Source organism: Camelina sativa, chromosome 8, assembly GCF_000633955.1.
Source record: "Camelina sativa cultivar DH55 chromosome 8, Cs, whole genome shotgun sequence".
Lineage (NCBI taxonomy): Eukaryota > Viridiplantae > Streptophyta > Magnoliopsida > Brassicales > Brassicaceae > Camelina > Camelina sativa.
The window spans coordinates 27,101,735-27,125,955 of record NC_025692.1 but is presented as its reverse complement, the minus strand read 5'-3'; the positions used below and the strand labels follow the sequence as shown (position 1 = coordinate 27,125,955).

General features: G+C 36.5%; 6 protein-coding genes across 9 annotated transcripts in view; 3 read left to right on the top strand and 3 right to left on the bottom strand.

The window, feature by feature from the left end:
• LOC104708924 (ribonuclease II, chloroplastic/mitochondrial) overlaps nt 1-4,922 on the top strand; it is a 6,337-nt gene extending 1,415 nt beyond the window's left edge. Inside the window, exons 1-15 of one of the 3 annotated variants that reach the window (XM_019229041.1) lie at nt 45-220; nt 312-425; nt 536-613; nt 680-811; nt 1,075-1,296; nt 1,483-1,665; nt 1,802-1,864; nt 1,967-2,073; nt 2,151-2,300; nt 2,388-2,498; nt 3,212-3,260; nt 3,433-3,828; nt 3,967-4,194; nt 4,276-4,496; nt 4,634-4,922. In XM_019229041.1, the coding sequence (XP_019084586.1) occupies nt 206-220; nt 312-425; nt 536-613; nt 680-811; nt 1,075-1,296; nt 1,483-1,665; nt 1,802-1,864; nt 1,967-2,073; nt 2,151-2,300; nt 2,388-2,498; nt 3,212-3,260; nt 3,433-3,828; nt 3,967-4,194; nt 4,276-4,395 (1,968 nt within the window). In that variant the 5' untranslated portion in view covers nt 45-205 and the 3' untranslated portion in view covers nt 4,396-4,496; nt 4,634-4,922. Of the gene's footprint in view, nt 1-44; nt 221-311; nt 426-535; nt 614-679; nt 812-1,074; nt 1,297-1,482; nt 1,666-1,801; nt 1,865-1,966; nt 2,074-2,150; nt 2,301-2,387; nt 2,548-2,732; nt 3,129-3,211; nt 3,261-3,432; nt 3,829-3,966; nt 4,195-4,275; nt 4,497-4,633 lie in introns of those variants that run through there. The other 2 variants (XM_019229042.1, XM_019229043.1) reach the window with 2 other exon arrangements.
• On the top strand, nt 8,980-11,258 carry LOC104708923 (expansin-A9-like). The gene is made up of 3 exons (XM_010425579.1): nt 8,980-9,211; nt 9,382-9,700; nt 10,544-11,258. The coding sequence occupies exons 1-3, from the start codon at nt 9,064-9,066 to the stop codon at nt 10,851-10,853; spliced, it is 777 nt and encodes a 258-aa protein (XP_010423881.1). The 5' UTR covers nt 8,980-9,063; the 3' UTR covers nt 10,854-11,258.
• On the bottom strand, nt 14,354-16,685 carry LOC104709987. The gene is made up of 3 exons (XM_010426513.2): nt 15,512-16,685; nt 15,024-15,438; nt 14,354-14,936 (listed from the first exon to the last, which is right to left on the bottom strand). The coding sequence occupies exons 1-3, from the start codon at nt 16,541-16,543 to the stop codon at nt 14,377-14,379; spliced, it is 2,007 nt and encodes a 668-aa protein (XP_010424815.1). The 5' UTR covers nt 16,544-16,685; the 3' UTR covers nt 14,354-14,376.
• Nucleotides 16,997-19,055, bottom strand: LOC104708921 (ABC transporter I family member 20). The gene is made up of 6 exons (XM_010425578.2): nt 18,814-19,055; nt 18,580-18,713; nt 18,195-18,314; nt 17,872-17,967; nt 17,570-17,722; nt 16,997-17,469 (listed from the first exon to the last, which is right to left on the bottom strand). Exons 1-6 carry the CDS (start codon nt 18,986-18,988, stop codon nt 17,164-17,166), a joined length of 984 nt encoding a protein of 327 aa, XP_010423880.1. The 5' UTR covers nt 18,989-19,055; the 3' UTR covers nt 16,997-17,163.
• LOC104708919 (trafficking protein particle complex subunit 4-like) lies at nt 19,291-20,372 on the top strand. The gene is made up of 3 exons (XM_010425575.2): nt 19,291-19,424; nt 19,769-19,937; nt 20,027-20,372. Exons 1-3 carry the CDS (start codon nt 19,365-19,367, stop codon nt 20,221-20,223), a joined length of 426 nt encoding a protein of 141 aa, XP_010423877.1. The 5' UTR covers nt 19,291-19,364; the 3' UTR covers nt 20,224-20,372.
• Nucleotides 20,329-22,778, bottom strand: LOC104708920 (probable serine/threonine-protein kinase NAK). 2 transcript variants are annotated; one of them, XM_010425577.2, is made up of 7 exons: nt 22,681-22,778; nt 22,436-22,526; nt 21,692-21,999; nt 21,449-21,584; nt 21,218-21,360; nt 21,007-21,130; nt 20,329-20,930 (listed from the first exon to the last, which is right to left on the bottom strand). In XM_010425577.2, exons 2-7 carry the CDS (start codon nt 22,485-22,487, stop codon nt 20,497-20,499), a joined length of 1,197 nt encoding a protein of 398 aa, XP_010423879.1. In that variant the 5' UTR covers nt 22,488-22,526; nt 22,681-22,778; the 3' UTR covers nt 20,329-20,496. The 2 variants fall into 2 exon arrangements, with proteins under 2 accessions (XP_010423879.1, XP_010423878.1); XM_010425576.2 differs by lacking the exon at nt 22,681-22,778 and having other exon boundaries at nt 22,436-22,674.

The window sequence follows — 24,221 nt, the reverse complement described above, 5'->3', positions numbered from 1 at the left end:
TTTAGTGCTTTGTTTTTGGTTGGAGTGGGTTGTTCATTGTTTAATTAGGTGAACCTGTAGGGTGAAATTAACAAGCTATGGAGAGGTTCTGGAAGATAAGCTAGTAAACCAGGAACTAGAGGCGGGTTTGCTTCTGGAGTTTAAGAAGGACGCAGACAGGGTATTGTTGGCAGTTTCTCATAGACGTGATGGCAAAAAGAACTGGATGGTCTTTGATCAGGTTTCACTCGAAACTTTAGTACTCATTTTCATGCTATAGTTTTGGTGCAGTGCTTGCAGATTGCTAGACTTAAGAAACTTTAATGGTGCAGAATGGTGTTACTTGTTCCATCAAACCCCAGCAAATTACGTACATCGTCCCGGGTGTTTATAATTTTGACCATACAGGACTTACTGATTTTCTCCAGAGGGCTCAGGAGAATTTGGTACGTATTGACATTGTAAAGGTTTTAGAATTGTTTTTCTAGGACTTCAAGTCTAAGATAAAGTTGTCATGTTATCTATGAATGAGCTTCTACTTATTATTTCGATGCAGGATCCCCAACTGCTTGAGTTTGCTTGGATCGAGTTACTTGAGAAGAACAAACCTGTGACCCCAGAAGAGTTAGCAGAGGTACTATATATTTAAGTTAGTATAATGGTTTGAGCATGTGGTTTGATAATGCTTTTAAATTTGCAGATGATATATGGTCGCTCAGATTCCCTTGAAAGCTATTGTGCTCATTTTTTGCTATCACAAGACGAGATATACTTTTCTGTCTTAGAGTCAAAAGGTTCTCGATCAATATATAGCCCCCGGCCTACTGAACAGGTATTTCTTCTGCATTTTTTGCCTGTGTTCGCTTTTAGGTTAGGTGATCTCTGTCGCTATTTTACTCAACAAATCTGTGAAATCAAGAAATAATTTAGTGTAAATGAATTTGTAACAGTGCTTGGAGAACATAGCTTGTTGGGTGATGTTATTATTAGGTTTGATGATATGTGATTAATGCAAAGAGAACTTGATTGGGCAAGTTTGGACTCTTCTATTGCTTGACATGATTTTTCCTGAAGACATTTCTCTGATGATGATAGGTGGAAGAGCTTTTACGAAGGCAACGCGTGAAGGAGGCAGAAGAGAAAGAGTTTCAGGAGTTTATTCAATTGTTGAAGTCTGCCAAGAAGGCGCCTAGTCACGCCAAGCCCCCCAAATCTTCATGGCTAGCTGATGATAAATTGCAAGATAAGATTGGCTCACTTGAAGCTTATGCTATTGATGCATGGGCAACCACTGACCAGCGGAAGTTGGCCGGAACGGTGAGTCAGCCATAGATTTCTTCTGTGATAATATCTCTTCAGCTGTTACTATGTGGATGTGAAACGAAATCGTTGAAAGAATATTCTCTTATTATGTCTTCTATTCGTTTTTTAACTGTTTGGTTGTTGCGAGCTGTCAATTTTTGTTTGATATCATATGTTTTCTTTGTTTTTGATTCATGGCAGATCTTAAAATCCATGGGGTTACAGAAAACATCGGTCTCGGCACTAAATCTTCTCATAGATATTGGATATTTTCCTGTACATGTCAATCTTGATCTGCTTAAGCTGAATCTCCCAACCCACCACTCAGAAGCTATCACTGAAGCTGCGGAAGTTCTTCTTTCAGAATCATCTGATATTGATGCGGTGAGCATTTTGCCCTGATTTGGGATATTTTTATTATATGAAGATATTTACACTCGTGTTTGTGGCGCTTTAGTAAATTCTTGCCACAATCTTTCTCTGAGGTTCAAAATGCTTACTTTCTCAGACTTTTTTTTAGGTCAGAAGGATTGATCTCACACACTTGAAGGTTTATGCAATTGATGTTGATGAGGCTGATGAGGTAAATGCTTTCAAGTCTCCTAATAGTTATTCTGCAAGGTCTAGGTTTGAAAATCAAGTCTTTTGCTATCTCATTTAAATGTGAGTATTCTCTTTTCTGCAGCTTGATGATGCCCTCAGTGCAACGAGATTGCAGGATGGACGAATAAAGATCTGGATACATGTTGCTGATCCTGCTAGATATGTCACACCTGGGAGTAAAGTGGACAGGTAAGTTCGATGGATGTCTCTGATCACTATAAGAGCAAATGTTTTGGGCACTCTTGACTTGTTAGTATATGCTCCAGAGAAGCGAGGAGAAGGGGAACTTCTGTCTTTCTGCCTACGGCTACTTATCCGATGTTTCCTGAGAAACTTGCCATGGAAGGAATGAGTTTAAGACAGGGAGAAAACTGCAATGCTGTCTCTGTGTCCGTTGTCCTACATCCTGATGGCTGGTAACTCAATATTCATTGCTCTTCTCTCTAGTTCTAATCTTTCGTGTGCTGTGAACTTTAAAAGTACTTTACAACTCCCTGCTACAGTATTGCAGAATATTCAGTAGATAACTCTATCATCAGACCGACCTATATGTTGACATATGAAAGTGCTTCGGAGCTGCTTCACTTGAACCTAGAAGAAGAAGCTGAACTGAGATTGCTGTCTGAGGCAGCTTTCATTCGCTCCCAATGGCGCAGTGAACAGGTTGGTTTGAGTTTTCTGCGGTCTGTTATCAAACTCGGATCATATAAAACATAGTTTTGCTAATGGTTTTATCTTCTATAAAAATTTCAACGTGAAAAGTTCAGTAGAGGCTTCTTTGAGCATTAAGGTTCTTGCTCGATGCTGCTTTTTGTTTGTAACACCTGCTTTTTCGTGGGCTAACGCAGGGTGCAGTAGACACAACTACACTAGAAACTCGTATCAAAGTGGTGAATCCTGAGGATCCAGAACCTTTGATAAATCTCTATGTAGAAAATCAGGCAGAACGAGCGATGAGACTTGTCTTTGAAATGATGATTCTTTGTGGGGAAGTTATAGCAACGTTTGGGTCTCAGCATAATATTCCATTACCATATAGAGGACAGCCACAGTCAAATATTGATGTATCTGCATTTGCGCATCTTCCAGAAGGACCCGTACGTTCGTCATCCCTTGTCAAAGTAATGCGTGCTGCAGAAATGAATTTTAGATGTCCTGTTCGACATGGAGTGCTTGGAATTCCTGGTTACGTTCAGTTCACATCTCCCATTCGTCGATACATGGATCTTACTGCACACTACCAGGTAGACCTTTTTACCATCTAATTTGGTTATCAGTGAGGTGAATTCAGTACACGANTGAACCTAGAAGAAGAAGCTGAACTGAGATTGCTGTCTGAGGCAGCTTTCATTCGCTCTCAATGGCGCAGCGAACAGGTTGGTTTGAGTATTCTGCGGTCTGTTATTAAACTCGTATCATATAAAAGATAGTTTTGCTAATAGTTTTATCTTCTCTAAAATTTTCAGTAGAGGCTTCTTTGAGCATTAAGGTTCTTGCTCGATGCTGCTTTTTGGTTGTAACACCTGCTTTTTTTGTGGGCTTACACAGGGTGCAGTAGACACAACTACACTAGAAACTCGTATCAAAGTGGTGAATCCTGAGGATCCAGAACCTTTGATAAATCTCTATGTAGAAAATCAGGCAGAACGAGCGATGAGACTTGTCTTTGAAATGATGATTCTTTGTGGGGAAGTTATAGCAACGTTTGGGTCTCAGCATAATATTCCATTACCATATAGAGGACAGCCACAGTCAAATATTGATGTATCTGCATTTGCGCATCTTCCAGAAGGACCCGTACGTTCGTCATCCCTTGTCAAAGTAATGCGTGCTGCAGAAATGAATTTTAGATGTCCTGTTCGACATGGAGTGCTTGGAATTCCTGGTTACGTTCAGTTCACATCTCCCATTCGTCGATACATGGATCTTACTGCACACTACCAGGTAGACCTTTTTACCATCTATTTGGTTATCAATGAGGTGAATTCAGTACACGTACTTGTGAATTGTGATTTCTGCCTTATCCTTCATTTGAACATTAACCACTTCAATAATTTTGCAAGCATGTCGTTTGAATTACAGATTAAGGCTTTTCTTCGAGGAGGTGACAATTTTCCTTTCTCGGCTGGTGAGTTAGAAGGTATAGCAGCATCCGTAAACATGCAAAGCAAAGCGGTGAGAAAACTCTCAAACAGCGGTCTCCGCTATTGGGTAATAGAGTTTCTCAGAAGACAAGAAAAGGGTAAAAAGTACAACGCATTGATCTTGAGATTTGTCAAAGACCGGATTGCATCCCTTTTGTTGGTTGAGGTAATTGTTTAATACCACCAGAATATTTTCTCATAAGAAGCTGTTTATAGGAAGTTGAATCACTGGGTAAAATGTTTCCAGGTGGGTTTTCAAGCAACTGCGTGGGTGTCAGAAGGAAAACAAGTGGGAGATGAAATCCAAGTTCGAGTAGAAGAAGCTCATCCCCGCGACGATCTTATTCTTTTCAAAGAGATTATCTGAAGAAATTAAAATCACATAGTTCCCGGGGAATTCATCAAAACTCAGATTCTCTAAATATGGAGAGACCTGAAACTGATAGAGAGCTTGTGTTTGCAAGAGAGGTAAGGTAACTAATCTTCACTCATATTTTAACATTGGCGCTGATAGAAAAGTTTTTGTTTCTGCATCTAAGCCTTCAGATATATATGAAATCGATGAATCATAGTCATAGACATTAGTTTGCTCTTTTGGTAATAAGGAAACTTGCTGATGGACGCAGCCAATGGTGGCTCGAGCTATGATCTGCTTTAAGAGTTGAGCTCATGGTAATATGGTACGTAGTTATAGGGTTCATACAGTTTTACATCATGGTGTTATTGTCGGTCAATATAGGAAACTTGCTTTTGTTCTGTAGAGCACATGAAAAAAAGGGCATGTGAATACAATTTCAATGTTGAATTTGATCGATCTAATGTCTGAAACAACACTCGAAGGCCTTGAGAAAAGTATCCACTTGATATATCAAGATCTTAAAATTGTTAGTTACTTCCAATTTGTGTGGCTTGAAGTTTAAGCTAGGTCAGATATAATCATATGGAATTCACATTATAGATTGAAAGTATTATATTACCTCCTAAAATGTAATTTCTTAATTAGTGGTTAAGCTTGTTGTCAATTAGTTTTGGTTTCGGACCTTTCGGGTTTTTGTTTATTTAATAATTTAAAACAAATGATATTTTGTTTTCTAAATAAGATTGACCGTTGATTTTATCTTACAAAAACATTTTTTTTTTTTGGCAAACACAAAAACATATTTAGTATATGGAAATATATCTCAACACCCACCAATATGGCTGACCAAAAACATTTTGCGCTTTCTTCCTATTTGCAATGACTTTATGCACATACTCTCTCGAATCTCGCTCTTACATGCTAATGATTGAACCAGATGAGATGCTTCTCTTTTTCCACATCTAGTATATCTAATTCATAGTTACCTGCAAGCTATTGATAAGTTGACATAATATAGTAATATTTTTGTTGATAAATAACAAAGAAAATGAATTCGAACGTTGTTTTTTTGTTTTTTTTTTTGAACAAAGAATTCGAACGTTGTTTAAAAAGTCAAAACTGTACCGAGAGTTTTAGTTGCGGTGGAAAAAAAAAAAGTCAAATGCTGAAAGTGTACGTCGTAGAAGATGAGCGTATCAATCAAAATTAAATGTGAAGCAACACACACATTTTAAAGAATATTTTCATGTTACTATGTTCCTTACATTATGTTTTTCTACCATTAATACCAGTCACCGACTAGTTGCTAATTAATTTGATATTTTACATGTATCATCAACTTATACTAATATAAACTCGATAGTTTATTTCATTCATGCAGTTTGAACGACGGCTATGCTAATTGACAGAACAAAAGATAATTCAAAGTGAATCTATATGACTATATACTACATAACAAAGTAAACCAACGAATGTATGTACTGTAACTAGAACCAAAGTGAATCTACAATTTGTATATTTTTATGATTACTGAAACGTATACCCCAAACTAGGAATGAGTAAGACAAGAAGAAGTAATTTGACGGTTTCGATTATACATCGGGAAACACTAAGTTAGTGCTCTCTATGTCAAGTGGTACGGACGAAGTGAGATCTAAGGATTTGTTTGCTTCTAAAACTCCCCTAACAAATAGTATTCATTGCACATGCATTATTTTATCGTTACTAATTTCTCATTAAGCTACTAGTATTACTTACGTAAACATACTGATAAATACTTAATTAACAACATCGATTAGAAAAACAACTCACATGTGGTAAAACTTTACAATAAATTGTCGTCTAATGCCATAAATGATTAGTTCTAGCCTTCTAGGTGAACATTCTTGGAAACAATCACATGTGCGTCTTGGAATTTTACTTGAAATTAATCTCTGACTGTTGTTGACTTCTTGTTTAATTACGTCCAATTACAGACGATTTATGTGTAAACAATTTAATTAGAGAAATACTACAATACAGTATGTAAAATCGAGAAAACCCCAACAAGAGTGTGAAAACATTTATGGTGTACGTAACGTAGTATTAGGAAATACTACTAGTTTATAAATGCGGTAGCCCTAAGGGAAATGGCCTACGCACCTTGATATCAATTATTTATAGGATTCAAAGAATTGTAAAATAGTCGCAATAAATGAAGCCACATGGATATAATGGTCGAATATTTTATAAACAATTATCATAGTGTAAATATATACTAATAAAATAGATTATAAGTTCTACTCTACAAATCTCGTAGGTTGAGTTGAGATACTGTTAGTCTTAAAGATTAGTTTCAGTTATCAGTTGTACATTAGATTTCGAACAAGCACGTCTTTTTTTTTTTTGACAGACGATTAAAACACACACACATTTCCCCCCAAAAATCAAGGCACACATTTATTCATGTGGTTTTTCTAACCCACGTATATAGTAGTGGTAGTCTCTTACTCCATAAAGATGGCGTACGTACGAAATTATATATGCATAGAGGTACGTATGTATGTGGTAAAACGTGACGATGGCCCTCCGCAATCAGTTGAGGCCCAACTGCATCAACGCATGGTTCTGTTTTAATGTTATGCCGTATTTTCGGTGTTCTTTTACGGACGCTCTCTCATTTATGTATATATATAAAAAGCTTATCATATGATACTTTATTAGTAATTAGTAGTATATAATACTATAAGAACGTTTTAGTGTGTAAAATATTAGATGGAAGAAAAGGATTTCATTCCCGTTATCAAATAGTATTTGTAACCATTTTATTTTTGTTCTATATAACTAACTACTCAATAATTTCAAAATTTATGTGAAATATAAGCATATGAACTGGATCGGATCGGAGGGTTTTTTTTTGGTTCATGTGGGGATTTCTAATTGGCCACAACTCGCAAAATTTGACCAAAGAAAAAAAATGAATGAGGTGCCCATGTGAGGTCCACGTGCGTTTGCTATCTATTTGGCTTATATATACAAAAAAGAAAAACAAAAAAGTTATTAACTGAGCTACTAACATTGAATAAACAAACAATGTTGCATTTTTTTAAACATTTTCCTGCTTTTTATACCAATTAACGGTTTTAGTATCTTATATTTTCACTGGTTCGTCATATTAACACATGATTAAAAAGAAAAATCTGATTTCACATAGTGGAGTATTTTATAAAAGTTGAGTAGAAAACAATAATGAATGTCGATTTCATATGATTGTAATATTAGAAAACATTCTATAAATTCGAGAAGTTTTGTTAATTGCGAATTCGTCACATTGTTACTTTTTAAAGTTTAGTTAGTTATTTGTTAAAGTCAGTGTGACCGCCCCATCCCTACGCGCTACGATTCCCCAAGACTTCAATTTCGGCCGCGAGTTTTTCAACGTGTAATTGTAACTCGCATCACATGCGCGTGGTTTAATCAACAAAGCCACGTAAGCTACCAGAAGTGTAAGTTACTACCTCACTGGGCCAAGACGCATCTTTAATTGGGCCGACTGATAGAGGCCTATGGTTTTTTACTTTTAACAAGAGACCCGACCGATTATATCACTTTTTACCCTTGTATGTATAATTTGTTTGGTGTAAATTTTGTTCTTCCCTTTTTCCTTTGTTTTAGGATGATTATTCGTTCACCTTTGCTGATAGACTTAAGAACCAAAACTCTTATGTAACCTAAACGCCAATAATTATATATTATGAACCCTTTTGTTGAGAAAAAAAAAAAAAGTAAGTCTAGACAAGATCTTTTAGACCATCATTAGCGCAGTAACGGAGTAAAGATTTCTTTCTTAAAAAAAATATTATTATTTTAATCATAGATATATATTAATTATTTTTTGTTAATAACAACCACTAAAAAGTTGACAGCTGTTTATATATGGGGAGGAACGTTGCTTGCACAAGAAATTGAAGTAACGGTTTTCTTATTTCTCCCCTCTTTTTCATTATTATATTAACTTATATGAGTAACTCTGGTGATTAGTACTTACTATTTGAAATGCCCTTATTGCTTTACAGAAAGTCAGAAACAAGTGTTCAGTTGTTTTTTAGCATTCTTTTTGGAGAATAATTACCAAAAGATTGGATATTTATCATTTCTTAGTTCATAGTTTTCCGTAAACTCTTTTTTTTTTTAATTCTTTTGAGAATCGAATTTGGAATAACAAACATATTAGCAAAAACTAAATTACAGAAATAAGTCAAAACTGACTAGAGCAAACACAATAATAAATTAAAATGTTAAATAAACCCGAAATATTCAATTCGTGGTTGAATATTTTGATATGAGATGTTAAAAAAAAAAACATTTTGATATGTATTCTCGCGACTTCGGTGGAATATAATAGAATTATATATTAGATCCAACTTCCAAGAGGGGGAAATTGAGTAAATTACACAATTGTTTTTGTTTTTTTACTTTATAAATTACAGTCAAAGTGTTTTATGTATTAAAAAGAATAGTTGAAATTAGAAAGAATAATAAAATAAAGCCGTAAAGTTGTTTACAAAGGCTTCCCCCCCACACTCTCCCTCCATAAGTAGCCTTCCTAGCTCCCCTCTCCATCTCACAGTTCTTCTCTTTTCTTCTGTCTCTCTCTCTCTCTCTTCCACAACCAAACTTTTCTCCGTACTAAAGATAATGGCGGCTAAAGTACTAACATTAATGGCGGTTATGGTGGTTACTGCCTTGACAGTGAACGCCAAAATCCCCGGAGTTTACAACGGTGGTCCCTGGGTCAACGCTCACGCCACCTTCTACGGTGGTGCTGATGCTTCTGGCACTATGGGTACACTCTCTCTCTCTCTCTCACACATCCTCTGTTTTGAATCAGAGCTTATTTGTCTTACTTTAAAACAAAGATCTCCAAAATGCAATATATCACTATAAAAGTTACGTTCTTTAACCCATAAATGTTACCACACTATTCACTGAATAATAATAAAAACGATATTGCAGGAGGTGCGTGTGGGTATGGGAATTTGTATAGCCAAGGTTACGGTGTGAACACGGCGGCTTTAAGCACTGCTTTATTCAACAATGGATTAAGCTGTGGCTCTTGCTTTGAGCTCAAGTGTGTCAATGATCCAGGATGGTGCCTTCCCGGAAACCCATCAATCCTTATCACCGCCACTAATTTCTGCCCTCCAAACTTCGCTCAAGCTAGCGACAATGGTGGTTGGTGTAACCCTCCTCGTGAGCACTTTGATCTCGCTATGCCTATGTTTCTTTCCATCGCTAAGTATAAGGCTGGTATCGTCCCCGTCTCTTACCGCAGGTAACTTCATCTCTCTCTCTCTCTCTATACTCTGTTTTCCCTAAGTTTCTCTTTACACTCTCTGTTTATGTCTCTGTTTTTTTCCCCATATACTCTGTTTTAACCTTTTTAACGCCTAACTTAGAAAACACTTATTATTTCGAGACCGATCCTATGAAACCACCTAATGTTGCTCAGTCAAAGATAGTTATAAGGAGGATCCCAAATCTAAGAATCTGTGAGCCTGAAGATTTTCAGAGCCTTCTCGCACGTTCACTCTATTCTTTATTCCACTTTGATTTCCCGAGAAAGTTGCTTCCTTTTTCTTTTATTTTTTTCTCGGGAACCAAACATGAAAAAGTTTATTTTTTCTTTCTATTAACAGTAGGTTTTAGTTGAGTGAATGCAATTACCTTTTCTGTCTTTTAGTCTCTTTAACGCCACAACATTTAAAACCAACGAACCTAACCTAACTTTTCAATCTCAAATTACCAATACACCCTTTTAACCGGGGTTGGTTATTAAGATTCGGGTAAAAAAATTTCTTTAAAGTGATTTTGCCTTGAAACTCAGCCAAGATCAAAGGACCGACACTTCCTCACTCCACCCCATACATTTGCCGGCTCATCAACGTAACCCAAAACGGAGTCGGGTCAAAACATACTATAATAAATTCACTTCCTCCCATGAAGTCACGTAAAACTAATTAAAATATTCAAATGGTCTAATCTAATAGACTAATACTAGTATAGTTCATTAGTTTTCTAAATTAAATTTTCGCATTTTTGTTGTTGTTGTTATAAGTAATACATTTTTCATATGTGACTTACTAAATAGTATATATTATTTTGTTGGGTGTTGCAGGATTCCATGTAGGAAGAAGGGAGGTATAAGATTCACAATCAACGGGTTCAAGTTCTTCAACTTGGTGCTTGTTACTAACGTAGCCGGAGCTGGAGACGTCAGGAAGGTGAGCGTGAAAGGAACCAACACACAGTGGTTAGATCTGAGCCGGAACTGGGGACAAAACTGGCAATCCAACGCTGTTCTTGTCGGCCAGTCTCTTTCTTTCCGAGTCAAAACCTCCGATGGCCGAAGCTCCACCTCCAACAACATTGCTCCGAGCAACTGGCAATTTGGTCAGACTTACTCTGGCAAGAATTTCCGCGTCTGATTTCTCGAAAATAAAAAGATTCACCTCGCGGAAGATACTGAAGCTTTTTTCTTTTTAATCATATATATATATATATATATATATATATTTACGTGTCTTTGATTTAGTTTACGATTTGAAATTGGGGTTTTACCATTTTTCCCTTATTTTCTCAGGGAAAGTATTGGGATTGCTTGGTTTGGAAGTTAGGCTTTTATTTTAAAGATTAGGAGGTTGTGTTGTTGTTTTTTCTTTGGTGTGTTGTGTCTTGTTTGGTATGTAGAGGCGCTGAAGCGGCTGCAAAAAGAAAGGGTTGGGATAAAGATAAATGTAGCCCGCAGCTCTCTTTTACGTTCTGATTGTATTAAAGTATATATATTATGAAGAAGCATGGATCTTCGATTTATATAAATAAATAATTGGCTACTTTGTTACGTTAATTAAATTTTACTATACATGTGGTGGCCTGGTGGGTAGTTCACAAAACAAGCAAAACGTTAATGCAAGACAAATAACTTGTTCGGACTACGTTTGTATTTAAAATTTTGAGAAGGTTTTGAAAATAAATCAAACATTCATGCTTGTTTTGAATTTGAGTATCATCCATATATGTATATATATAAACACCGTTCCTAAAAGTCGAGTTTAATCGATGGACGCAGTATCATATATTCTTATATATAACGTCGCTATACACTGAGATCAGTCAAACATATACGCACGGAATCTACAGAATTATACGGTCCAGAGTTCCGTGATATACGGTGTACCATACGTATATTAGTGTGTACTTACGTGAGAGGTGATGTACGAAGGAGAATAGAATTCATGTGATGTGATGTAAATGCATTACACTATCATCATGTGCCAACCTGCGATCACAAATTTATTAGAGAAAACATATATGAAAAAGGTAATGTAAGATATTGAATAAGATTTGAAAGAACCTTATCTTGTGCAAATGTAAACTGCATAGTCTCTTGCATAGTATTTTACGAATCACAAAATCACGATCGGCCTATTTTGGCGTCATTGTCTATTGCGTGAGAATCACAAATTGTACCAAAAAATAGTGCGGGTGGTTGTATGTGGCTGGTCGAGATCGATTAATCTTCATCTCAATTCTCAACTGTGGCCAACAATATGAATCCGAATAATATTTCAGATGTGTTTTTTTTTTCTTTATGGTTTTCAGTTTCCTTTAAGCAGCCAGACACTAATTCACAACCAGTTGCGATGATAAGATATAGTAAAAAAAAAAAAAACAAGACTGAAAATGTAAAAAAAACGAAAATGTAAAAAAAACGAAGTAATAGAGAATATGTAATATGGTGGGCTGTCCATTTGGTCGGTCTACCTAAATGAATGTTAAAAAAATAAAAGACGAAATCAATGGGATGCTTTTTGCAAAAAGAACAAAATAAGATAGAAAAGATTAAAGATGGTGGAGAGGCATAAATCCTAATTTTATCTCCAGCGTAGGAGCATCATTTTTTTCGGCACAACAGAACAAAAACAATGGACGAACATAAGAAAATTATAGATGACTTCAACTGTGAGACTTCTTTCTTATCTGTTTGTTTGGGCAAATCTTTTTCTTTTTTTTTTAAACGAAGAAAGATACTGATTATTATGATACGAAATGTTGCTACGACTCATGAGCAAATATGAAAACAAAGATGTAATAACATATTAAGTGAAGAGAATATAGATTTTTGATTTCGTTTCAGGTTAGATAGTCACTTCTCTTGATGTAAATTATATAACTTGGTATGTTCTTCAGGAACGAAACATTTGAGGAACAAAAATCAGCTAAAACACTGTAATACAGATGAACATCTACAGTCTCTCGAGTCTTCTTTCTATATTCAGGGCCGTGCCTATAGTGTAACAAAAAAGACATCAGCCACATGCCCCCAAATAATATATAAAATTTTGATCTAATGGTTCAAAAATATTTTCATTTATGTTATCTACTTGAGTTCAAAACCAAATTCTTATGTCAACACAAACCTTTTTTTTTCTTATATTTATTTATTTAACCTCTAAGAATCCTAACTATTTTTGTTATCTCAAATGTATTTCTACGACGTCTTCATGTATTTGTATATTATAATTTATTTTTCATGTTTATAGTGGTGTAAAAGTTGATGCTTAACTTGTTAGATTTTGATTTTGTTTATAACATATATAAAGACTGATTCTTGTTATGTTTTCCTGTTATATAGATATTAACTAATATTTAGGTTCTGAAATTGTAAGAAAAATTCAGAAAATGCTTCTATATGAAAAAAAAAATACAAAATTTAAGATGTTTTAGACATAGAATTGTTGTTTTAGACCTCTTTATTATATATATATATGTGTTAATTATCATTAAAAAAATAATTACATTTTAAAACTTGCCTTTAAGCCCCTAGAAATGCTGGCACCGCACTGCCTATATTGAGGAAAGACGTCCTATTTACCCCTCAAAACTACCATATCGTACCGAATGTCTCTGGAACTTTGACCTCCTAATAGAACCCCTTCCATCTTATATCCTCTTTCTATTTCCCCCCGAATTAATACTTCTATGTCTATTTCCCCATCCGTCTGGGTTTACACGGTTTTGTTAGTAAACCCGATAGAAATCCATCTTAAACCGGTCTGGAAGCAATTTATAACCGGGTAACATTTAGAACCCGACCCGATTACTTCTTCTTCTTTCTTTTAAAACGAAAACCCCCAAATTCTTACTCCACTAAGAACCCTAAAAATCTAAATTGAAAAGATCCAAATTTCTGTCTTTTTCTCTCAAAATCATGAGTAATATTTCTGGGTCTTCGAGTAGGTCGACAAATGTCCGCGAAAGAGGTAGAGTTGTTGGTGTACCTAAGAGATGCTGGTGTGGAGAAGCAATTGTGGCCAAAATGTCAAAATCCGACCATAACCCAAATCGACGATACTTTCGTTGTGTGTATGCAACTGGAAATAAGGTAATACGAAGTAGAACTTATTATTTGGCTTATGAATATTGATAAGGTTCTAAACGATAACCAAATGAATTGTCCATGGTGTAGCTTATGAATGACAATCACGTTTTCAAGTGGGTCGATGAGGCTTTGTTGGATGAGGTGGAGGCAATGAAAGAGTTCATATCAGAGACAATGAAAGTTGAGAAGAAGATGCAAATGGAGCTTGAGAAAGAGATATTTGAGAGGATTGAAGATGTAAAAGCTGAATTTAAATTTAGGATGAATAGGATGATAATTGTTTTAGTATTAGGTTGTATGATCATATTTGGTCTAGTTAAGCTAATATGATGACATTGTATGTTGTTTTCTATGTTTGTTTTGTATGAGACAAAATGTTTTTAAGAGATGATGTTATCTTGTTTCAAAATACATTCATGTTCAAAAGGGAAGAGTACATCCTTACATAGTTAATAATAAGGTTCAAAAGATTGGACTTGACCATACTAAGGCAAAACAAGATATGTTCTGAAACAGGTCATAAAACCAAAAAAAAAACAGTCCTACTTATGCTAATCCTCCATCCCACATTATTTCTCTTGAGTGAGACAACCTTGAGAAGATTCCACTTGTGTTGTATTCTTCTTATTCTTCTTCTTCTGGTGGTACCTACAGTTATGATCAGCTGCACCACAAATCCCACAATGCATGATTCTTTTCTTTTGCTTTGGTTGCTTCTTGGTAGGTGACTCATTAACACCTTTCTTCCTCTTCTTGTCGATCTTCTCATCGTCCGGCTTTGGAGGTGGATACACATTCTCACCCCCAGTGGAAGGCCAAAAGCGTGGACCTCTTTGTGGAACAAGCCCGTCTGTGTAGTTCTGTCTCCACTTAGCAGTTCTGAACCATTCACACACATAGTCTTCAGCTACCAATGTCTTCTTGATCATCAGTCCGTAAGCATGTTCGCATGGGATTCCACAAATCTGAAACTTCATGCAGGTACAAGTTCTGGCATTTAAACAAACTCGGTGTTTATCGTATCCCAAGTAAACTTCATACGCTCCATTTGTGCTGGGAGATACAAAGCATGTAGAAGCTGCCTTATGCTCATCAGCAAGGAAACGGGTCACATAAGGAGTGCATAATCCTGCCACATCCGACCATATAGAGTACATATAAATGAATTAGAATAAAACATATAAATGAATAAGAATAAGAGTGTAGTCTTACTAACCTTCATGTGAATAAGAAATAGCAGACCGTTTAGCAATTCGAACCATGGCAAGCCTTCTAACAGTCTCCAACATAGCCACAAATGGTTTCTCTCTCGCCTTGTTGATTGTATTGTTGAAAGACTCCACTGAGTTGTTTTCAACATCCTCACAATAGCTGCCAATCTTGTGGAATGCCCTACACCATGTCTTTGGTTTAGTCTTCATGACATCTTCATAGACCTTGCTATCATATGCGTGAATCCTCTCCAATCTCTCTTCGTAATCTCTAGTGTTGTAGCTCCAAGCTAGATCCCAAAGCAGTTTCTTCAATTGCTTCTTGTCTGGATGAGTCTTCTTTAGGTTACCATAAATGTGCCTAACACATTTACGATGCTCAATCTTTGGTAATTCTAACTCAACAGCCTTAATCAATCCCTGAAACAAAGTTAAATTCATTAGAAACTGATCCAAATCACACAAAGCATAAAACATAACAAAAAAAAAAAACCTTTTGGCGATCAGAAACCATAATGTAACCATCTCCATCACCTAACTCCAAGTCTATCTTCAGCCTATTCACAAACCAGCTCCAATTATCTGTGTTCTCAACCTGAACAACACTCCATGCTATTGGATAGATAGCATTGTCTGCATCTCTTCCTAAAGCCACCAACAACTGACCCTTAATCTTTTCCTTCAAGAAGCAACCATCAACCCCAATTAGTGGCCTGCAGGTTTTTTTCCATGTTTTCCTAAGAACATCAAAGCAGACATAGAATCGCTTAAACACATCATGACCAGCGTCATTCTTCACCGTATCAATCTCTACCACAGACCCTTGATTTGCTTCCAATATCTCAGCTCCATAGTCTCGAAGACGTTCAAATTGAGTGTCATATTCACTCGCTATCCATGCCAATGCCTTTCTCCTAGCAGCTTGACATTGACCTCTCGTAGCTGATATCTTCCACTTCTCCATTATGGTCTGTTCCATCTTTAAAGGCATGTAATAATCTGGTTCTTCTCTAATCTTATCAAGAAATAACCTAGCTATGACTGGGACCTTAAACATCTCACATTCTCCATTAGGCACACAAACATGGGTGTTCGTGTACTTCGTAATCCTCCACATCGACTCATTATGAAGAGACGCAGCATAAACTTTCCATTGACATTTTCCCTTAGCACCAACACACCTAAACCCGATTCTATCTCTATCGTACCTGTATTGCTTCAGATTACAACCTGTTGCCAGTGCATAGTCAGTCACACACTCCTTAAACGCGATTCCATTGTAGAATCTCTGCCCTTTATACATTATACCATCGCCACGAACGATCGGTGTCCCCCCACGCGCGGCACCACCACGACCATTACCCTCAGACTCGTCGTCACTCTCTGGATACACGTTATGACGAATCGATTCCTCCGTTTCTGTAAAATCTGTCGCAAGCTTATCGATGTGAAATTCATCTCGATCCTCGCCTTCCTCGTCGAACTCCACTCCAATAGGTGGATTAACAACGGGGACTAACGCCATCCCAAGAGCCAAGAGCAAGAGATAACAAAACGATTCGAAGAAAGAAGAATCAATTTAGGGATCTAGGGTTCGTCGATGGAAAGGGAAAAAACGATTTGGGGATTTTTGGGTTTTTTAGGTTAAGTGATCTAATCGGGTTGTAATCGGGTTGTAATCGGGTTGTCAATTGGTTAATAATGGTTTAATTTGGTTATTTTGGTTAATAAGAATTGTCTGTCGGTTAACTAAAACAGTAAACCGTGTTAATCGATGTCGATGGGGAAATAGCTGAGAAGGTTAATTTAATTGGGGAAATAGACATAGAAGTATTAATTCGGGAGAAAATAGAAAGAAGATATAAGATGGAAAGGGTTCTATTAGGAGGTCAAAGTTCCAGGGACATTCGGTACGATATGGTAGTTTTGAGGGATAAATAGGACGTCTTTCCCTATATTGATCACTCCCATTACAACATTAAAACATAATTATAAAAATAATATAAATTCATATTCCAGAGAACCCAATAGGTTATACAGTAAAAGAAGAAGCAAATATCATTCGTGGTTAAAAACAAAAACAAAAACATAAAAAATTGATTATTCCCTTTTGCTCCAATGGAGTCTGCCTTTCCCTTGCATAACTTATCTTAGAACTCTGTTTGAGCTTAAGACGAAATTATCCTCACCGCCTTTAACCGTAGAGTGAAGTCTCCCAGCTGCCCATCCATTGTTAAGCATTCGCGCTGGATCACCCGTTACACGGCTTTCTTCAGCCCGTGATTCAAACTCCGGAAGCCCATTTGCTTTTCTCTCTTTTCTTCTCTTCCTCTCTTCATCTCTTTCTTTCCTGAGCCAACTCTCAACTGTTCTCATCAGTGACTTCTTGCTTGTCTCCTTCACTTTCTCCATTGGCAATGCTAACTGCAATTTCCCGTTAGCTACATACACCTACAATGGCAGATTATAATGTTAATGGGTTTGTTATTCTGTAGCAGAGGAGCTAAAAAACAGAGAAAACAGAGAAAAAGAGACGGTGTGGTTATATTACAATGTGTGTTGGCCAATCCTCTAGTCCATCAAATATATGAGTCGCATAGATTATGGTTGCTCCTCGTTCTTCACATTCCTTTCTTAGAAATTGCAAAAGGTTGGCTCTTGCGAGAACGTCAAGGTCAACAGTTATTTCATCTAATAGGAGAACCTATACATAATTCAAAAAAATTAGATTCAGATAAACTGTTATTAAAAATGTTTGATAATCAGATCTAAATATGATATTAGTCCATTCAAAACCATCAGACCGTTTCTTCTTCTAAACTAAGTACGTTTGGAGACAAAGTTTAGATTTACCTTAAATGGCTTGAGGAGTCCCATACAAATCTGGACACGTCTTCTTTGGCCATCAGATACCTTGTGCAATCTCCATGACATATCAATATCCAACACCTAACCAACAGTCAATTAGAACAAACCGAAAGTTAGAGCATCACATGCATTTGATGTAAAAGCAAGTAACTTCATTCCACATTACAAAATATAGAGTAATGATACTTCTGACGCTTAAGTGTTGGGTATGTGAAAAAGATCGAAGCTCAAACCATACTTTAGCTGATTTCATGTTAAAGTTGGAATTCACAAAGAACAAATGAGTCAAGATGATGGCAAATACTCACCTTGATCAACTCATCTCTTCTCTTCGGATCAATACCAGCCACCCCAAATATCATTTTCTCCGCTGAAATGTCCATTTGAATCGGAACCTCAAATCCTGCAAATGCAACATCACGCCTCCACTGGAAACAAAGAGAGGAAAACAATGTTCTCAGTGAACAATAAGGACATGAGTACCAGAGACCAGAGTACGTACATTAAAAACATACAAATTGAACTAAGGGAAACAACTAGTTCTTGATTCTTAGGCTCTACAAAAGCTGGAATTGAACAATCCAAATTACAAAATTTAACTTCCGAAATCAGAACTCAGGATTCACACTAAAATTTTTCATTCAATCACATACACAGAAAATAACAAAGATATTGAAAAAATTCATCACGAACCTCGCCACCGAGATAACAAAGATCACCAGAAGATGTCAATCCGGTATCGTGAAACGCGGAGCGACCCAGAACCCTAACCATGTGAGGCTCCACCATATGTTTCCCTCCCAATATCTTCAGAATCGTCGTTTTCCCTGAATACCCCAATCACCGATTCCAACAAATTCAGATCCAAATACACACACATTTGAAGCTCAATAGAGACAAAAAAAAAGAAAACAAATCGTGATTTACCGGCGCCATTAGATCCGACGAGGAGACAGCGATCGCTGGAATTGAGCGTGATTGAGAAATCTTGTATAAGTGGTTTCGATCCCGGAGGCGGATGACCGTCGATTCCAGGATACGTGAAACGTAACCCGGAGATCTCAACCGTCGAGTTTCGTTTCTCTTCTTCCGTCACCGCCATTTTTAGTTACTCTCTCTACTTGTCTTCTTCTTCCCTTTACTCTCTTCTCTTCTCTGCTTTATACTTTTTTCTTCAGAACGTTGTTTTGGTAGTTGGTGAACAAAAGTTATTGAAACCGACACCGTTTTGGTGAAGACTTTTGAACCAATAGCTCACGTGGCGCTTTAAGAGACGCTAGTTCTTTCACATGACGACGTCGTTTGTTATAAATAGGCGACGTGGCTCGAGGAGAAACCATTGATATGAAACGATGTCGTTTCACGGATTAATGATTTTGATTTTTCTTAATTAAGATCTGACTGTACTGTTTGTTTCTTTCTTCATCGTCTTCGTCGGTTTCTCGGGTTGGAGGATCGTTGAAGCTTATCGGAGAAAAATGGCAGCGATTTACAGTCTGTACATAATCAACAAATCTGGTGGTTTGATATTCTACAAGGTACGATCTCATAGTTGTATGTATAGAAGCTTACGCCGAACTCATTTGATGTTTAGTTGCGCCTGATTCATCGAGTTTGTTGTAGGGAGAGACCAAAATTGGACATCACTAGGTTTAGAAGATGCACTGATTTAGCTATTACTCTAGGGTTTGTGATTAGCTCTGCTAAAGAATTGGACTATTTTTTTAGCTTTGATTTGCTTCGCCGGAAACAATTTAAGAAAATAAATTTGCTTCAATTGGAGATCGAAATCTGAAATTGACGAATACTAAGTCATAGACTGTGTTTGGATTTGATTTTTGATCTGTTCTGTGTGTATTTGGTGGATTTTGGGAAAATTCAGGATTGTGGAACAAAGGGAAGAATGGATACGAATGATAGCTTGAGAGTAGCTAGTTTATGGCATTCAATGCACGCCATTTCTCAGCAGCTTTCACCTGTTAATGGCTGTACTGGCATTGAGCTTCTTGAAGCCGACACTTTTGATTTACATTGTTTCCAGTCTCTCCCTGGTAATTAATATCCATCGCCACTTGCAAGATATCTTCATCATCACAATTTCTTTGTCTTGTATGTTGATTGTTGATTCTGCTTTTTTTAGGAACTAAGTTCTTTGTTGTTTGTGAACCTGGTACTCCTCACATGGAGAGCCTCCTTAGATACATTTATGAGCTCTACACTGACTATGTCTTGAAGAATCCTTTCTATGAGATTGAAATGCCTATCCGTTGCGAGCTTTTCGACATCAACCTTACTCAAGCTGTACAGTCTGATCGTGTTGCTTTGTTAGGACGATGATCAATATATTGCTTGTCTCCTGTGGATCTCACCTCACCTCTTGGGTCTTTTTTTTTGTGGTTTTTCTTTTTCCGATGACATTTTGTATGTGATAACATCTGAACGTTGTAAGAGAATCTAAGTTTACAATTACCAAGTTTCGTTCTCTCCCTTACATTGCCAGGAAATTGGGATAACAAAGAAGAGATGTTACTACCAAGCGGGGTAATACCTAAACAGATAGATGGCAAATAGTCTATACATCACTAAACCCCGGTAAAAATCACACCTTGTTTATATCATAATCGAAGGCCTAGGATAATTCACAGCTTGTTGAGATTTTTTGCTGCTGTTGATTTCAATGTTGTTGCTGTTGTTGTCAATGCTGATTTGAGGATTTCGCTGCTCTTTTGGTACCTCCTTTTGGATTTGATGTTCTTCCAGTTTCTTGACGATTTCGGTCATGGTCGGTCTGCTCTTGGCATCTATGCATAAGCACTCGAGTGCAAGACCTGCAATTTTCGAAGCTCGAGTAAGCGAGTATTGACCTTGGAGACGAGGATCCATCACTCGGAGAAGTCTTCTTTTGTTTAGTAAGTAAGGTTTTGCCCAATCCACTAGATTGTGTTCTCCTACTGGTTGGTTCTTGTCGATTGCTCTTCTTCCTGACAACAACTCCAGCAACACAACCCCGAAACTGTACACATCGCTCTTTGCCGATAAATGACCTTTCAAAATTTGACAGAAACATCAGAATCGAAGTTCTCTTCATTGATCACAGTGGCAGAGAATACTCAAATATACCTGTAGCTAGATACTCTGGAGCAGCGTATCCCTGAGTTCCCATGATTCTGGTAGAGACATGACTATTATCACCCATTGGACCATCTCTTGCCAAACCGAAATCCGAAAGCTTTGCATTGTAGTTCTGCAGATTACACAGATACAGTAAAGATAAACTTCTCTAGTTGCATCCAAAACCAAAGCTACACAAAGCGTCAATCATATGTCATACCGCATCTAGCAAGATGTTTGATGCTTTGAAGTCTCGGTATATAACTTGCGGTTGAGCATTGTGAAGAAAAGCAAGTCCTCTAGCTGCACCCTGAGCCATTCTAACCCGCGTGTTCCATGGAAGTGGCTGATAGAATGTTCCTCCTGTTTTGAGAAAAGAAAGAAAGCTTAATCATTGTGCATAAGTAGTTCTTCCATGAGCTTCTTTCTCTTTGAAAATATTTCAACTTACTTCTGAATAAGTGATTCTCAAGACTACCACGAGTCATAAACTCGTAAACAAGAAGCCTGTGCTCCTCTTCCAAGCAGTATCCAATCAGTTTCACAAGGTTAGGATGATCCAGCTTACCTAAGTAATTGATCTCAGCCTGTTGTTCATAGTTTAAAAAAAAAGCAGAAGACAAAGTTCTTCAACAATCTTGAAATGGGGGCTTGTCAGATAACAGAAAGGTATAACTTGAGAAATGTAACTAACCAGCCATTCTCGGTGACCTTGAAGCCCTTCTTGGTTAAGTCTTTTCACAGCAATAACAATCCCGGTCCCCGGTTTAGAGGGAGCTAAGGAAGCCTCATCAATCCAGCCTTTGAAAACACAACCAAATCCACCTTCACCAACTACACTGTCAGGCCTGAAATTCCTAGTTGCAGATTTTAGTTCACTGAGGCTATAGTTCTTCAGGTTAGCATTTTGCAAAATCTCGCCTTCTGTTCGAGACATATGAGAGAAGGAAGTATTCGACGATCCCTTGCTCCCATCTCTACTCAAGAATTTCGAACTTAGCCCTACAAAAATACTTCTTTCAGAACATTCAAACACAACAAAAGAAAACACTCACAAGCCATTGCATTTAGATTCTAAATCTAGAAAGAAAGGTTGATGAAAGGTGATATTAGCCTTTTAGAGGTCTCCCAATCTAAAAAAAGCTCAAATCCATGGTTTAGATTCCAAAAAGACAACCTTTTTAGAGAGAATAAAGTGACAGTCAATTCCACTTAGCCGACACTGCAATTCCCATAGATTCAACTCTTCTTCTTACTAATAATGGCAACATATTTATCTTCAATTATGAACAAGAACTTCATTAAATCTAAAAGAAAAGAAAAAAATCTACTTCAATCAAGACTAAGCAAGTGTGAAAGGAAACACACACAAGATATATCAATCACCTTCTTTTAAATTGAATAAACAATAAAGACATGAAATTGACCAAGGACTCACATGTACTTGAAGCAATATCTGTTTTGATCCGATTGCTGAAACAACCTCCCATCAAGACTCAAGAAACCAATCACTCACTCGGCTCTATAATCTTCGATTTGAAGAGCAGAAGAAAAAAAAAAAGATGAGACCTTTATGAGTGTAAACACAAACCCAGTTCTAAGGCGTACAAAATGGAGCGAAAACGAAAAATTCCCAGAGAGGAAAGATAGATTGAGCTGGCTAATAATAATCAAAAGCCTAACCTTTTGTTCTCTTTTGAGAAAAGTCTTTGTGAGAATAATGAAACTAGCTTAAGTTGAAATGCAAACAAGTGAGTTTTTTTAGCTCTTTCCTCTCTCTTTCTCTTTCTGCTTGGACCTTTTGGTGGGTACGCCCTATTGGACTTTGTCTTCTTCCTCATCCTTCTCTGTTCATCGTTGACTTGTTGACTTTTCCTTTAAAATTCCACACTCCTCCCTATCCCACGAGGACAAATAGATACCTTATATTATTATTATTAAACAAAATATTGCATTCTTATGTTTTCCTTAACGGTTTTCCAAAAGAAGAAGAAACTAGATAAACTTTCAATAAAGATTTTATATTCAGTTACCTAGATTTTTGAAGTTACCTAGTTTGGCTTGTGGTTGTAGGCGGCGAAGATAGTCCTTTGTGGGGAACTAGTGAAGGTTGAGTGGACCGAAGAGAAGAAAGCCTTGTTTTGTTTTGTGTGATCTATATAGTCCATAGTCCATACACTCCTACTCATTATGTATAGTGGAGCTGTGGAGGTTGCATATATTTTTCCAAAGTGAAATATCAGTTTACTTGACTATGATTAGTTCAAAATTTATGGATGTAAACGTATATGTTGTTTAACTTGATCCGAACATAAGTTTGATTTGTAATCAGATTGTAGTAGGAAGTAGGAACAGAGCAGATGTGAAAAAGAAAAAAAGAATTTTTTTGGGCTAGGCATCTATATGGGCCCAGGGAAATATATTGAAATATTGAACCATAAACTATTATGGGCTTGTATTTTGCCAAAAAAAAACTATTATGGGCTTGTATGGCAATAGCTATTAACAGGCTTGACTTTCATTCATGGCCCACTAATATAGTTGATGATGTCTAATAATATTTGTGTCTGTAAATTAATTTCCAGAAATTTATATATGACTGTTGGGACACAATTATTTTAAGTTTAATGCATGATTTCATTTTCATTAGTTTATACTTTATAGTTTATACAATTACATAGTTATTTTCCTGACTTATTATATCATTATCCATGAATTTGACTTTTTTTTTTCATATCTATTGACTTTTTTTTTTCTTTCTTATTTGCAACCAGACATTTAAATTAAAAAAAAAAAGACTTTTGATATTTTTATTGATTGATTTATACACTGGCCATTTACCATTCTCATTATATTTTTTTTTTCTCTTGCTAGTTATTCACCCTCTAAATGTAATATAACAAATTTTCAAAATATGTAATTTATTAGAACTAAACATAATTTACTAGTGAATGATTAGGAAAAAAAATTTTATAAACCGAAATATATAAAAACTTAACATCTAATGTATTAAAAATTATTATATATGATCTGAGAGAATCTACTAGTTATGTAAAAGGAATTTAATTTAGTAATTGAAAATGTCAACTACTACCAAAATTAAGAAACAAAAATCTCAACAGTGACCTTTTCGTCCTTGGTCGTATCTCAATTGTAAAAGAGACCTCCGCGAACCGCCTTGGCTCTAACCAATATCCACCTATAAACTCTCTCGTTTCGAGGTG

Excerpts from the sequence above, each read along its gene's own strand:
- LOC104708923 (XM_010425579.1), top strand. The coding sequence starts at position 9,064 with ATGGCGGCTAAAGTACTAACATTAATGGCGGTTATGGTGGTTACTGCC. Across the intron at positions 9,212-9,381 it reads TGATGCTTCTGGCACTATGG|GAGGTGCGTGTGGGTATGGG; the intron begins GTACACTCTCTC and ends ACGATATTGCAG. Across the intron at positions 9,701-10,543 it reads GTCCCCGTCTCTTACCGCAG|GATTCCATGTAGGAAGAAGG; the intron begins GTAACTTCATCT and ends TGGGTGTTGCAG.
- LOC104709987 (XM_010426513.2), bottom strand. The coding sequence starts at position 16,543 with ATGGCGTTAGTCCCCGTTGTTAATCCACCTATTGGAGTGGAGTTCGAC. Across the intron at positions 15,439-15,511 it reads TGGTTTCTGATCGCCAAAAG|GGATTGATTAAGGCTGTTGA; the intron begins GTTTTTTTTTTT and ends ACTTTGTTTCAG. Across the intron at positions 14,937-15,023 it reads TATTTCTTATTCACATGAAG|GATTATGCACTCCTTATGTG; the intron begins GTTAGTAAGACT and ends CGGATGTGGCAG.
- LOC104708921 (XM_010425578.2), bottom strand. The coding sequence starts at position 18,988 with ATGGCGGTGACGGAAGAAGAGAAACGAAACTCGACGGTTGAGATCTCC. Across the intron at positions 17,723-17,871 it reads GACTCCTCAAGCCATTTAAG|GTTCTCCTATTAGATGAAAT; the intron begins GTAAATCTAAAC and ends AATTATGTATAG. Across the intron at positions 17,470-17,569 it reads AGGATTGGCCAACACACATT|GTGTATGTAGCTAACGGGAA; the intron begins GTAATATAACCA and ends CTGCCATTGTAG.
- LOC104708919 (XM_010425575.2), top strand. The coding sequence starts at position 19,365 with ATGGCAGCGATTTACAGTCTGTACATAATCAACAAATCTGGTGGTTTG. Across the intron at positions 19,425-19,768 it reads GTGGTTTGATATTCTACAAG|GATTGTGGAACAAAGGGAAG; the intron begins GTACGATCTCAT and ends GGGAAAATTCAG. Across the intron at positions 19,938-20,026 it reads TTGTTTCCAGTCTCTCCCTG|GAACTAAGTTCTTTGTTGTT; the intron begins GTAATTAATATC and ends TGCTTTTTTTAG.
- LOC104708920 (XM_010425577.2), bottom strand. The coding sequence starts at position 22,487 with ATGGGAGGTTGTTTCAGCAATCGGATCAAAACAGATATTGCTTCAAGT. Across the intron at positions 21,585-21,691 it reads AAGGTCACCGAGAATGGCTG|GCTGAGATCAATTACTTAGG; the intron begins GTTAGTTACATT and ends TATGAACAACAG. Across the intron at positions 21,131-21,217 it reads CAAACATCTTGCTAGATGCG|AACTACAATGCAAAGCTTTC; the intron begins GTATGACATATG and ends TGTAATCTGCAG.